This window comes from Camelus bactrianus, chromosome 9 (genome assembly GCF_048773025.1).
Source record: "Camelus bactrianus isolate YW-2024 breed Bactrian camel chromosome 9, ASM4877302v1, whole genome shotgun sequence".
Lineage (NCBI taxonomy): Eukaryota > Metazoa > Chordata > Mammalia > Artiodactyla > Camelidae > Camelus > Camelus bactrianus.
This window is the reverse complement of record NC_133547.1, coordinates 47,082,281-47,097,352: the sequence shown is the minus strand read 5'-3', so window position 1 is coordinate 47,097,352 and position 15,072 is coordinate 47,082,281. Positions and strand designations below refer to the sequence as shown.

The window sequence follows — 15,072 nt, the reverse complement described above, 5'->3', positions numbered from 1 at the left end:
CAGTATTTCCCTCTCCTGTAAACACCTCTACTTATAAAATACCACAAAGCTGCAGCTACTCGTAATTCAGGAGTAAAGCCAGATGTTGCTCAAAAGAGATTAGAACCAAGAAAACTTACAGCCTAAACTTTTTCTTTTTCCTTCTTTTTTTTTTTTAACAAAAACCCAAGCACACATTTTCCATGACGACAGGCCCTATGTATGTCTGTCCTCCGATTACGACTCTGTCTCATTTGCAAAAGTGATTTAATCTTCTGTAAACCGACCACGGCCTTCTTCCTGGAAGGGCAATAATGAAAACCAGCCTACATGACTGCATTCCAGCCAACCGGACTGTTTCTGGCAAGCCAGAGGGAGGATAAATGCATGCATAATGTATAGAACAATTGAACTGGCTGAGCGCAACCTGTTCTCTTTTACAATGATGGCTGCTCTTCTTTTATGGTATTTTGAACAGACGATGAGCCAGATGACGGTGCCCAGCACTACATTATCGTTGTGGGCTTCAACAACCCTCAGCTATTAGCGATTATGACTGAGCTTGGCATTCCCATAAGCAGCGTGATTAAAATATCTTCAGAGAATTATGAACCTTTGCAGACACACCTGGCAACAGTTAGCCAGCAACAGGAGAGTTTTCTGCAGCCAGAAGGTATGTGGTCCATTACACGGCTTACTGAGTCCTTGAATATTGCCTGCTGTCCTCAAAGTACAAAGACGATTTTCTGTCCAAAACATAGTGATACAATACATACATTATTCAGTCCTTTCAAGACTTTGCTTTGCTGTTGATGCCGCTTGCGCTAGCCAGGGGTTATAAATTTCACAAATTCCAATCACACCCTGTGTTTACACCCCTGCGTAGCTAGCTACACAGAACACAGACTGCAGGTCAGAAGACTTGGTGATCCAACTACATTGCTCAGGAAAATTTGATCTAGAACTTTTCCCCAAAGCAGGAGCTGGATGGATCAACTGCAGATAATCTGTCCTTCCGGAAGCCACAGTCGGCAGATGGCCCGAGGGACGTCGTAGCCTTGGATTCTTGCTCTGCTTTGCTGCTGGCCTATTGTGATAAATCAGAGAGGGTGTTTATCTTCCAGGCCTTAGACTAGGAAGTTGTGGGATGAAGGCCCAACCACAGGACTCTTCTGCCATTTGGAGCCTTGGGGTCTTCACCTCAGGGGGTTGGACTAGACTACCTCTGTGGGATGAGAACAAAACTCTGCTGTGTACTTCAGGTAGTAGAATTAGGATTCAGTGTAAGCCCGTGTGACCTAGAGGTCCAAGCTCTTTTTCCCATATGCTGTTGCTTTTATTGTTATTGATTAATAATATCCTTTGCGCAGTGCTTTGTAACCTACGCAGCCACATCCCAATCTCTGTAACACAACATTTTAAAAATTGCTGTTCTAAATTAGAAATGGCTACCCCAATAATCATAATAACTATCATTTACTGGGCACGTGCCTTGGGTCTAGGCTTAGTGCTCAAGGCTATAAGTGTGTCGATTCATGTAGTTTCCATGACAGCCCTTGGAAGTCTGTTTTATTATTTCCATTTTACCAAAAATGACTCTCAGTCTACAGGCAGCTATTAAGTAAAGGAGTTGAGATTCAAACCCAGCTACTCCTGACGCTCTCAAAGGATAGTTGTAACATTAAATAACTTATTATTGAAGCCAGTGAGGAAATGGTGTGTAAGTTCCATAGTCTCTTTAGGAAAAATATTTAATGTGTAAAAATAAAACCATAGAAAAAGAGACTTCACAGGAGAATAATGAAATCTTAGTAGAACCTATTTAGTTGTAGATGAATAAACATAAATGTGGGAGACAAATTTTCAAGTGTAATTTGTGGAAAGCTGGCATTATTTTACAGTCAGAGCACAGATGCCCAGAGAAGCTGGCAGCTGTTTCAGTGGGACTGAAAGTTAACTGAAGCATGAACCGTTGATCCAGTCTGTTTTTAGCCACGTGGGAAGGAGAACTGGATCAATGGCATTTCTAACCAATTATGCAGCAAACACTAAAATACTCAAAAAGTGATTTGGCAAAAAAATTTGCTTCTATATAGATGCCATCTAAGATTGATGGAAATTTCAACCATATTTAGCTCCCAAAATGTGTGACCTTATCATAATCTTTCTGGGCCTCAACTCTAAAAATGAAAGGATGGGAAAATTTAATGTCATATTTAATATCAATTCCAGAAGTAAAATCCTCTGATTATTTAATTATCTAGTCCAGGTTCAAACACTGAAGAAAATCACATTTCTTTATATGCATTTTCTGGTACTGTACAGACATCTTACAATGCATATGACTCACCACGTCCACCTAAAGTGGGAAGAAATTCGGCAGTCTCATTTTGTAATGTAAACATGTTGCTCTCGTTAGATATAGAAGCTGAAAAACTGAAGAAAGAGCATGCCATAAAAGAACTTGAAATTTTCTGGAAGTACTTGGAACCAATCCTGAATAATGAGAGACCTGAAACAAATCTCTTTGATGTGGCTCGGCTTGAATACATGGTCAAGGCTGATGACTTTCCCTCCGACTGGTCAGATGGCAAGATGTTGGTTAGTACGTGTGTTAGTGAGAGAGAGTGGTTTGAACATGTGGCGCTGTGGTTCCCTTTACCCCATTCATTCATTTCACAGATGCTTCTTGATCACTGACTATAGAGAGGCTTTGTGCTAGGCTCTCTTACCTTCAAGACAATGATCACATTGAATGCCCAGTCATGGGTATAGCCCGATTCTTCAGCTTTTTCTGTGTGAATTAACGACAAAAGAAAAAGATGTCGATGAAGATAGAGGATGCTAATTATTTTATTTGGTGACAGTAGAGTCTTAATATGTAATATATTCATTGTGAAAATAGTGAATTTTACAGTTTGTCTGATTATACTGCCTTTCTTTTTTTACATATCAGTTCAAAGCACTGTTCTTCTAGGTCCTTGCTTATATTGCCAAAATCATATTTTTAAAAAACATATTTGGCCAACAGGATCTATCCTAACAGGATCTGTCCCCAACAATTAGCAGGCATTTGCTGAGAGTGTTTCTTGGCCCCCGCTGTCAAGGTGCTTGCAGAGAGGCAGGACCAAAACCGTGATCAGAGAAGCAGTGTTCGAGGTGCCACACATCTGTGTGCTTTGTTATATGACGCACACTCTGAGTTTCCTGTTCATTCAGAAAAAGAAGAAATGGGATGCTTTGAAAAGTAGCAAATGCTAGATATACGGGGGTGTTTCTGAAAAGAATGTTGAGCAACTACTTATCCTGGATGTCGGGGAAGCTATCCAGGCATTCCTGTTACTAAAAAAGAGACCTCTCAGGTCTCTTTCTAATTGACCCCCTATCCCAACAAACAGGAGTCCAGGAGCATTGAATCCCTTGCAGGGCAATATATCTCAGCATCAAAAGGGGCTGAACTGAAAGCAGAGTCCTGGAGAGGGACCACAGTGAGGCTGCCTTGAAGGGGGCTGGGAAAAGCAGGGTAGAGGATGGGTGTCTGTGGATGGTGACTGAGGGTAGCTGCCATGAAACAAGCAGAAAACCAAATCTGACTGTGTAAGAGGAAGAGAGTGAGATCAAAGCCTGGAACAGTTTCTGAGCCAAAGTGTAGGCTGCCCATGGCCGTGGGTTGGAGTACATACATTTCTCACCATAAGAGTCCCTGATTCCGTTACCTTGAGATGGGTGTGCACTTAGCGGAGCAAGTGAAGACACTGAGGAAGGGGGCCTAGACCTGAAACTTGAATGATGGACAGGATTTGAATAAGTAACAATGGACAGATTAGTTGCAGTTAAAAAGACTGTCAACAGAAGGCATTAGATGTCACCATGTAGCAACAGAATACTTAAGTCGGATACCTTGCCAACGGTAAGCATAAATATTGTCTTTGACCTCAACGCGGGAAACAAAGCTGAACCTAGAAAAGCTGGTGCTGAAGGCAGAGCTTGTGGTGGGCAAAACTGGTTACTCCGGACTCCCTTTGCTTTGCTTCCTCCCACTGCTTCATCTACACACCTCGCCTTTCACTCCCCTGCCTCTCAAACCCGAGCTCAGAAACGAGCTTGCACTGCCACTTGTCCTTTATTGCTCCATGTGAAACTGGGCTGCGTTTCCCCATCCCAGCAACACTGACATCCCAAGTCATGTCGTGCTGTGAATATTCCATCCCATTTCACTGTAATTCTAGACTATGCCTAGCAAATGTGTGATATGTTCAGGAAGAGGCTATACCCCTGGGATCCTGAAACATCATCTCAAAGGCAGCTTTCTATTCATCTTCTATAACAGACCAGCTCTTCTACCAGGAACATAAAAATCTATGCCTAGCAAAAGCCCACATCCACAAATTTCAGTTTTGTGGAAATAGTCCTCCTCTCATTTGGGCCAAGTTCTGGCTTCATACCTTGTCAAGAACATGTGTTCACTTTTGATTCGATAGGGCAGAGATCCCAGCCTGAATCATCATTCAGAGGAGGCAATAATAAACGTCTTCTAAAACCACCTCAAACCAAGAACCTTTGGCTCCGCTCCCTTCTGTGTGTCTTCTTTACCCTTCAGGCATAGGCTGAGAAGAGCTGAAGTACAGCGAGCCCGAGGTCAAAGACATTCCATGGCATCATCTGTACGTAGATGTGAACAGCAAGGCACACAGTTGGAGCTGCAAAAGACCCAGCATGGTTCCCAGCATCCTGTTTCCTACTCCAGGGTTAACCATTTTCTGTTCATTGGAAGATTTTAATCAGTTCTTTTTTTTAAGAAAGCGAATGTGGCTTTATTTTCCTTTTTAAAAATGTAGAGTGGAAGAGTTTAAGTGGCAATTAAAGTTCAAAAATTTCATGGTGAAAAAATATTATCAGCTAAGTTGAAATACTAGGTATGGTAGAACATTCCTGACTTCAGAACTGAACATGAACGTCCAGGGTGTCTAGTGGGGCCATGAATGTAACTGTCAGGAATGAGCACATTCAGCTGTCGCAGGAGACTTGCAGGGCTGTGCTTCCCCCCTGCACACACCGATCTTCTGTCAGCCACTTTGCTGATAGGTATTTATTGAACCTCTTCTTCAAGCCAGGGCTGTGATCTGGGTTCAACTGCAGGAGACTTTCAGAGCCTAGGTATGCCTCTATAAGGTATGGTTTGTGAGTGAACAACCTGGCACTGAGGGTGATGGGGAAAGGAAGCCTTGAAAGCAGTTCAGTAAAAGAGTTGGGATCCAGAAGAAAAGGCCATTGGACTCAATATTGAAGATCAGAATTCATTTTAAACTCAGGATCACTTAAGAAATATACAAACAACAAACCTATTTCTATTTACAAGGAGACTAAATGCACAGTGTAGATCCATGGTGTCTCGCTCTCAGCTCTATATGCAAGTTGATAATGGCCTCATATCCAAGCCAGGAGCCAGCCGAGTTGTCTTCTTCCTCTCTGGAAGAAGGAAAGCATTAATACCTTTGGCCACAAACAAGCAGACTGTATTTCTGCTGAGCCAAGGTAACAAAAGCTTTACATCAAATATATGCCCATCAAGACATGCTGACTGCTCACGGATGACATCTGCAACATCTCAAGTTAAGACTTTGGTTGCTGAAATAGGTTTCTGGCTTTTAGCATGTGATTTGCTGTTGGATTTTAAATTAAATGAACTATGGGATAATTGGGCAGAAGATTTTTACTGTTTTTCTTATAAATACAAACAAACGTGTTTATATACCAGAATTTTGGCAAAAACTATCAGGTTGAAGTTTAATTGAAGAATTCTTAGGCTTTGTTTTTTGGGGGAGGTAGCTAATTAGTTTTGTTTAACTACTTATTTTTTAACAGAGGTACTGAGGCTTGAACCCAGCACCTCGTGCATGCTAGGCATGCGCTTTACCACTGAGCTATACCCTCCTCACCGTAGCCCTCCCTCTTAGTGTGGATGCATGAAGCTCAGACTGACAGCTGTGCTGTGATAGTCAAGGCTAGGCACTTCCCTGGACTCCTGCCAGACTGTGATTCACTGGCCCTACAGGAAGCTTTCTCACTATTACCGCTTCAATTCAGACACAGGATGAGCTTATTTAATCCTTCTTTGCTTTCAAGCAGACACACCTAGTGCTTTTCTACTTCCGGAAATGAAAGCCCGGATAAGAGAAGCATCTGATCTATAGCTTGCCTGCCAGACCATACAGCTCGTGGGTACTGTAGTAGTAGTAGTAGTCTATCAGTATGCCTTCCAGGTTTTTTCCTCCCTAAAGGTAGCACAGGTGAAAGGAAGGAAAAGAGGCGAGGAGGCAAGGAGGAAATACTGATTGCACGTGCACTGCCGAGTACTTACACGGATGGTGCTCAAAGCTGTGCAGGTGATTTCCACTGTCACCAAGTAAGAGCTCATCCACAGCCTGTCTTGGGCTGAGGACAAGGAAACCACATATCCAGTGTGTTGCTTTAGGAACTGAGATACCTAAAAAGTAGTCCACCCTGCTGAGATGAATGAATAGGGCATTTTCCACTATGTTGAAGCATTCATTATGCTCCTACAATATTCGGCAGCCACAGCCTCTCCCAAGGGAGCAAGCAGTCTGCCTTGTGGTGAACAAGACGGGCCAGAAGGGCCCCACAAATGAAGGCTCAGTCCCCGTGGCTGGGATTCAGTGGTTTGGGGACCAGCCGGGGATGCACTTCCCTGTAAAAAGTAATAGGTTTGGCTCTAAAGGAGATTCAAACCATACTTCGGATTCCAGCAATATGAAACTAATAACTAATCATCACGAATTCTCTCACCTGTAGCTGGAACTGGGCACCGAGATTTTTGAAAATATTGCCTGTTTGATGTACGACAGCCTGGACTGGAAAAGGCAGCACCAGCGCTATTTGGAAAACATGCAGCTTATTAACGTCCCGCAGGTGGTTAGTGAGAAACCTGTCTTAGAAGCTACGTTGATTTCTGAGGTAGGCGCATGCTTGGATGTCTTCAGCGTGCTGAGCGATCAACTGAACAACTTAATTTTCACGTTCATAAAACATGGAGGGAAAAAAAATCACATAAATACTGGTAGCAAGGGAACACTACCTGCTGGGGTTTCATGGGGGAGGGTGGGATCGAGGAAAGGCCCCCAGGCACAGCGTCAAAGGGCATTCACGTGGCGGGGGCTTTACCAGCCTCCCTGACTATCTGCCACACGCAGAGGTGATGATAGAACCCACTTTCAGCCGTGGTGCAATAAAGAACGTCTGGAACAAGGAGGGATACGGATACCTGAATCATCATGTTTATTTGGCACCTGCCATGTGCTAGCCCTGAGCCAGGTGCTGGCAATACAGTAATGAACAAGACCCAGCCCCTGTCCTCACTGAGGACATCCCCTTTAAAGGGGATGGCAGTCAAGCCAAAGGTGATTTCAACCTAGCGTGATGAATGCTGGGAGAACAGGAAGCTGAGAATGCAGTAGAAGCAATAAATACGGTGCCTGGCCTGATCCCAAGAAGAGCAGGGTGGAGAGGCCGGAGTCAGGGTAAGTGATGTGGTGAAGGCTGAGCATGAATTGCCCGGGCAAAGCCTGACTGGGGAGAGGGACAGAGTGGTATTCTCAAGAAAGGGGCCAAGACGCACAAGGATGTGGAGGTCCAAGGAAAGAAGCCAGGATCACACCACGGGGTAGAGCAGTGCTCCCAGGCCATACTGCAAACTGGAGAGCAGCAATATGAGCTGGAAAGGCAGGAGCAAGAATGTCCTTTGGTGCTGAGCTCAAAAGAGTTTGGATTTTACCCTGAAGACCCTGGGGGACCATTGAAGGATTCTAAGAGGGGGAATGGCATGATTGCTAGTCACCCTGGGGAGAAAAGTCTTTTTGACTCAGTGTCCCATCTTCCCATCTCTTTCTTGGCAATTGCTCAGTGGGCTCTGTTAGGAAAAACTGGCAAGTGTCTGTACCCGTTAACTTCTTTCCTTCCTGAGACAAAACCTGTTTATTTGATCCTAATATCAGCAAATGGTTTCATGGTGTGAACATAACCATATAATCTCAGAATCCCATCAGATTCCATCATACCAGCATTTGATGAAAGCATCTCTCAGCTGGGTATTTCAAGTGTTTCTTTTTAATTATCCTTCTTTTAGCCTCCACAAACTGCCACTGCAACCCCTGGAAAGAAGAAAACACAATATGAGGAACCTCAGGCTCAACCTCCACCACCACCACCACCAGGCATGTATGAAACCTGTTGTTGGAGCATCAGCACCAGGAGCTGGTGCTTTAAGGAATGACTGTCACTTTCACATCTCTCTCTCTACCTACAGATCCTGCATTTATCAGTGCATGATCATAGTTTGAGTTTGTGGATGAAATTTTGATGGAAGAAACAGAGAACACATCTTAACTGAACAGTGGTGTTTTGTATATTTCACAGTGGCGTCCATCATCACAAATGAAGTAGACATGAGATATTACAACGATTTACTGAATCCAATTCCAGAGGAATTCATTTCCGTGCCCTTGGTACTGCATTGTATGCTGGAACAGGTAGGTGGATGCACGCTGAAGCTTCTTTCCCAGGTGGGCATCCTTGAGTCAGTGTCTTCATCTCTCTTTGCTTCTGTATTTTAAAAAAAATACTATTTTAAAAAAACACTCCTAATATCTGAAAGCATTCTTCTTTACAAAGATTAGAACATTTTAGATAAAACTAAAGTTTGCTTTATCAGTTTCAACCCTCTTTCTTTCGCTATGCTCTGGAACAGTTTATGTAACGTTCCCGGAAGTTTTGGTTGACATCCTTAAAACTATGTGGTGTCACTTTAATGAAAGAGAAAGAGGAGTAGGACAGGTGGATGGGGGAGCTAATGATCTTCAAATGTATTTAAAATTTCTTTCACACTTTTGGATTCAATTAGATTTTTCAACTTCTGCGGCCAATTTTAATCAGTCATGTTCTTTAGTATGTATGTCCATTTTATTTTGTGTTTTTAGTATCAGAAAAGTTCTTTGTCTACTAATATGCATTTTTAAGTTCCCTCTGTATCTGGTTATGTTCCTTTCCTATGACTGGTGTTCTTTTTGGGTGCCCTCCTTTCTTCATCACGGATTTCAATGAAACAGCAATTTTCTAAGAACCAGCATTTTATATCATGGATCCACTCCTTTTCACTTATAAATTTCTTCATTTATCTTTATTATGTCCTTCCTTCTACTTTTTAAACTTCATTTTAATTGAAATCTCATTTTTTTTAGTCTTTTTCACTTTGCTTAAGACTATGCATTTCCCTTTGAGTATTTCTTTAGCTGCATCATGATGTTTTCAATGTATTCAGTTCCAGATCTTTTAATTTCCACTGTTTATTGTCAGTTTCAAATTGTATTGCATGATCTGCATGTTAAAGATGCTTTTTGATTTCCTGGGCTTCCTGTATGACCTGGTGCACCTGGTCAATTCTTGAGAGTGATACATATGCATTTGAAAGAGTTTGTTATTAACTAACTCATTTAATCCTAGAACAACCCTATGGAGCAGGAACTATTTTTATTCCCCATTTTGCAGATAAGGAAACTGAAGCATAAAAAGGTTAAGTAACTTTTCCAAGTAGTAAGTAAGTGGCAGAAACTGCTTTTGAACCTAGTCCATCTAAATGAAAAAGTATTTGGATAACTTGCTGTGTTGTGGTCTTCCTCCTAATGTTGCTAATGAAAAGTTTGATGTCAGTCTGATCCTTTTTCCTTTGTAGGTAATCTGGTTTTCTTTCCTGACATTTATTAGAGTTTTCTTTATAATTGATAACATAAGGCAATGTATAAGTATGGCTTTGTTTTATCATTGTCATTAAGTTCTAAAGAATTACAGTCTGGTTTTTTATCTCATTCTGAGTAAAATCACAATTCCTTACACTGGTCCATAAAGACTAGAAATATGGTTCTGGGCTGTTTCTGTCATCTCATCTCCTGCACCCCACAACACACACACTCTAGCACACTCTTACTATTGGTCATCTACATAGATCTGCTGTTTTTTTCCTCATATGCACCAATTTCACTTTAGTTTTTTACTCTGACTTCTCTTCCTAGAAGGTTTTGCTCTCACACGTCTGCCTGGTGGCTGCTCCTTGTCACTCAGTCCCCAATGAAAGGGCATTCCTGAGATAGGCTTTCTCTGACCTCCTAAACTAAGGAAGGCCCACAACAACACAGAGCACTCTGTACCACTTCATCTAGCTTTATTTGCCTATTGACATGCTTATCTTTAAAAAATATGTTTATCTGCTTTATGTCTTACCTCCTCCTTCTCACTGGAATGTAATCTCCATGCCAGCAGGGACCTAATCTAGTCTTGTTCTCTCTGCTCAGCACACAATAACCACACCTCACCCACAGTAGACTCTGAATATGTATTTGCTCAAGTAAATTATATCTTCAGATAGTATTTCTATTGATTTATCCTGATTATTATTAGATATATGTTGGAATTCCTAGTTTTTCCTCCACATATTTTAAAATTTCTTTCAGTTTTACCCCTTTGGGAATTCCAGCTTACTTTCCAACTAATACATTTCTTCAGTGGAGTCCAGGCTGCTATTGAAGTTTTGTTTCAACACTAACATTTTAAATTTATCAATCCTCTAACTTCTTTTTAGAACTGCCTGTTGTTCTTATTTCATGTATGTAACATATTCCTTTATCTCGCCAAGTATTAAAATGTTTTTAGAACATATCACCTCTGTTACCTCCAGTATACATCTTTATGTTTGCTGACTGCTTTAGCTTTCTAACCAGTTAGGTGCACACCCTCATATTTCCCTTTATTTACCCCATAAGGCTTTTGAAACATCAGTAGTCTTTTTATATCAGTACATTTCTAAGAGTTCAACAGCCCTATAAGGCTTACAGTGTCATTTTATTTATCTTAGTCTTCCTCATTTTATTCAACTCAACTCAAAGCAGCAAACATTACACCATACACAAAAATCAACTCAAAATGGATCAAAGACTTAAACATAAGACAAGATACAATAAACCTCCTAGAAGAAAATATAGGCAAACAGTATCTGACATACATCTTAAAAATGTTCTCCTAGAACAATCTACTCAAGCAATAGAAATAAAAGCAAGAATAAACAAATGGGACCTAATGAAACTTACAAGCTTCTGCACAGCAAAGGAAACCATAAGTAAAACAAAAAGACAACCTACAGAATGGGAGAAAATTTTTGCAAATGAAACCGACAAAAGCTTGATCTCCAGAATATATAAGCAGCTCATACGTCTTAATAAGAAACAACCAAACAACTCAATCCAAAGATGGGCAAAAGACCTGGACAAGCAATTCTCCAAGGAAGACCTACAAATGATCAAAAGACACATGAAAAAATGCTCAATATCACTAATTATCAGAGAAATGCAAATCAAAACTACAATGAGGTATCACCTCACACCAGGCAGAATGGCCATCATTCAAAAATCCACAAATGACAAATGCTGGAGAGGCTGTGGAGAAAGGAGAACCCTCCTAACTGCTGGTGGGAATGCAGTTTGGTGCAGCCACTGTGGAAAACAGTATGGCGATTCCTCAAAAGACTAGGAATAGACTTACCATATGACCCAGGAATCCCACTCTTGGGCATATATCCAGAAGGAACCCTACTTCAGGATGACATCTGCACCCCAATATTCATAGCAGCACTATTTACAATAGCCAAGACATGGAAACAGCCTAAATGTCCATCAACGGATGACTGGATAAAGAAGAGGTGGTATATCTATACAGTGGAATACTACTCAGCCATAAAAACCGACAACATAATGCCATTTGCAGCAACATGGATGCTCCTGGAGAATGTCATTTTAAGTGAAGTAAGCCAGAAAGAGAAAGAAAAATACCATATGAGATTGCTCATATGTGGAATCTAAAAAACAAACAAAAACAAAAACAAAAAAAAAGCATAAATACAAAACAGAAATAGACTCATAGACATAGAATACAAACTAGTGGTTGCCAAGGGGGCGGAGGGTGGGAAGGGATAGACTGGATTTCAAAATTGTAGAATAGATAAACAAGATTATAGTGTATAGCACAGGGAAATATACACAAGATCTTAGGGTAGCTCACAGAGAAAAAAATGTGACTATGTATGTTCATGTTTAACTGAAAAATTGTGCTCTATGCTGGAATTTGACACAACATTGTAAAGTGACTATAAATCAATAAAAAATGTTAAAAAAGAAAAAAAGCAGCAAACATTTTTTAACCATCTACTATTTCCCAGGCACCAAAGGGGACAGTTGATATGCTCAGTGCCTGAGGGCTCCAATAATAGATACATGTTGGCTGAATATATGCTTAAGAATAGAGGGATGAAAAATTGAAATATAAGAGAAATTGGGTGGGATTTTATAGGAGAGGATAGTAGAATGTAATATTTCAGAGATGGAACAGTTCTGCATGGTCTTTTGTGATTGGAGTGTGTCCAAGAGATGGTAAAGATAGCAAGTAGAGACAGGAATGATTCTTTAAAAGTAGGGTGTTGACAAATGATAAAGAGTACAAGACAATTTTGCTATTGTTCTCAACAGGGGGGTTTGCCTCCCAGGGGACATTGGCAATGTCAAGGTATTTTTGGTTGCCACATTGGGAGGGGTTCTGGCATCAAATGGGTAGAGGCCAGGGATATTGCTAAACATTCTATAGTGCACAACATAGCCCCCATGACCAAAATCATATGATCCAAAATGTCTTGTTTCAAGGTTGAGAAATCCTGTAGAGGGATGTGAAATCACAGAGAGTGATTTCAGTATTTAAGATGAAGAGAAAAATTATAAATTAGGTGCCCATCTCGATGACATTCAACTTCTTTTGTTTACCATGTAAAACTGAACAAGGCATTTAATCTTTCTAGACATCACTTTCCTCCTATAAAGGAGAATGTTACCCTTTACTGATCTCACCATCTGTAACTTTTCTGTCTTGAGGGCTTAACCTGAACCCTAGTTCTTCCCACTAAGTAGTCTTGGGCTTGGGTCCATCACCTAATTTCACTCCTTAGTTGCATTTCTGTGAAGTAGAAGATAATTTCTACTCAGCAGTATTAGTGTGAGGCCTAAATGAGGTAGTGTATGTGAGGATGCCCCACATAGTGCTTGACTTATGGGCACTCAGTAGATGCTTATTGACTCCAAAATGTGACAGCACAGTTTTGAATGCTTGAAGAGAAAATCATTAAGAAAAATTATATTAATAGTATTATTTTGGTTTCCACCATGGTCAGTTTTCTTGTTTACCATTTGTATTTTATGTTGTCTAATGCATGTATTAAAATTATATATCCTTTAACGTATTGATCATAAACATTTTTCCTTTTATTTGGGCATTTGTTGGTGATTATCCTGGCACTTTGTGTAATCACGATCCTTTCTTGGTAGAAATTGCCTCGTTTTTCACTAAGAACAAGGGAAATACACGAGTATCAGTAAAGAGCTGACCATTACACCAACTTCTCCCAACTCTACATCAACAGGTTGTGGCAAGTGAAGAAGACCTTGTCCCACCCAGTCTGGTGGAGCCGCCTCCCAGAGCAGATGGGTTGGACCGTAGGATCGCCACTCACATTGTGTCCATCCTGCCCTCTCTCTGCTTGACAGAGAGGGAGAAAAAGGTCAGATGGCATGAGAAATCCCCAAAGTGTGCATGCTTTGAAAATGTATGGATTCTCTCTTTAAATCAAAATTATTATTTTTATAAGAATATTTTATTTTTTTTATTAATCTTTCTTGGAGGGGGGGGTAATTAGGTTTATTTATCTATTTATTTGAACCCAGGACCTCATGCATGCTAGCTCTACCACTGAGCTATACCCTCCTCCTAAATCAATATTATTTTAATTTGAATAGAACCTCCATGAACTATTTTTATCTGAAGAAGAAAATGAAAGCACACCAGTACCCAAAGCCCCTCTCCTACTGAACTATCATGATGCCCACGCCCACAAGAAGTACGTGCTAAAGGTAATAATTAACCAGGTTACCCCGAGGATAACTGATGCAAGACAGCTCATTTGTCATGATTCAGTTGAGGAAATCTTAATTAGCTTTACCATTGCTAATTAAAAGTAATACACCGAGTGGATACCCACTTGCAAAGTGAGAGCTCAGAAAATGGAAATAGATAAGACAGAAATTACGCCAGCAAAGAAAACTGGCCTAAGTAGATTTAATGGTCCAGTTAACCATTAAATTGATTGTGGCTACACCAAATTTGCATGAAAACCTTGTAGTTTAATTTACTTTATATATCTGCTAATATGAAAAAAACTAGCAGAGGCCAGAAAAGGATCTCAGAAGGGAGAGATGAATATATTTGAGACTTTGGCAGGCTGTCACTCTGAATGAGGGAGCCGTCATTTCTGTGCACCAAGAATCTCTGGCAAAATGAGAACTAGCCTTTTTTTTTTTTTGACTTTCAGCAAAATACCAACAGTTTGTCTTCCCCCATTACCACTGATTTCCCCTGTTCCCCAATAATGAGAGCAGAGGTATCATGTTTTGCCTTCTCCATATGCATAAGGCGCTTGACAGCTTATTTTAATGTCTTCTGTCATGTTGCTCTTTTTCATCAGGACCTCAAGAATTTTGACCCGGTTCAAATTGAGCAGGAGATGCAGTCCAAGTTGCCACTGTGGGAATTCCTTGAATTCCCTCTGCCCCCGCCACGGAACAGCACGAAGCGTCTAGCTACAATTCATGAGCTCATGCACTTTTGTACGAGCGGTAAGGACACTGCTTTGTCACAGCTTACATGCATTCATTTAGAGTTAAGGTGCTTCTGACCATTACGGCCCATCTGCAAAAAATATTTTGGTTATTGAAAAACCTCGCAGAGGCTGAGCTGGGTGTTTTGACTGACTATAATTTTCTTATCTTGAATAATGTCTTCTTTCTTCCTCTTCCTGGCCTCCCAACCCCGCATCCCCTCATTGACATCACTGGAGATGAGTGGGGAAATCTCTCGATCCTGGTGAATGGGGGAGACTAGAGCGCCCCCTGTGGGCTGTTTCTGAGAGTGTTGATTCTAGTGAACCTCCTCTCA

General features: G+C 41.0%; 1 protein-coding gene across 1 annotated transcript in view; it reads left to right on the top strand.

The window, feature by feature from the left end:
• The window catches only part of SPAG17 (sperm associated antigen 17), a 192,200-nt gene that overhangs the window by 70,690 nt on the left and 106,438 nt on the right, over positions 1–15,072 (top strand). Inside the window, exons 6-13 of the mRNA XM_074370283.1 lie at positions 458–652; positions 2,399–2,580; positions 6,793–6,954; positions 8,123–8,210; positions 8,413–8,525; positions 13,505–13,642; positions 13,878–13,991; positions 14,603–14,753. Of these exons, the coding sequence (XP_074226384.1) occupies positions 458–652; positions 2,399–2,580; positions 6,793–6,954; positions 8,123–8,210; positions 8,413–8,525; positions 13,505–13,642; positions 13,878–13,991; positions 14,603–14,753 (1,143 nt within the window). The remainder of the gene's footprint in view (positions 1–457; positions 653–2,398; positions 2,581–6,792; positions 6,955–8,122; positions 8,211–8,412; positions 8,526–13,504; positions 13,643–13,877; positions 13,992–14,602; positions 14,754–15,072) is intronic.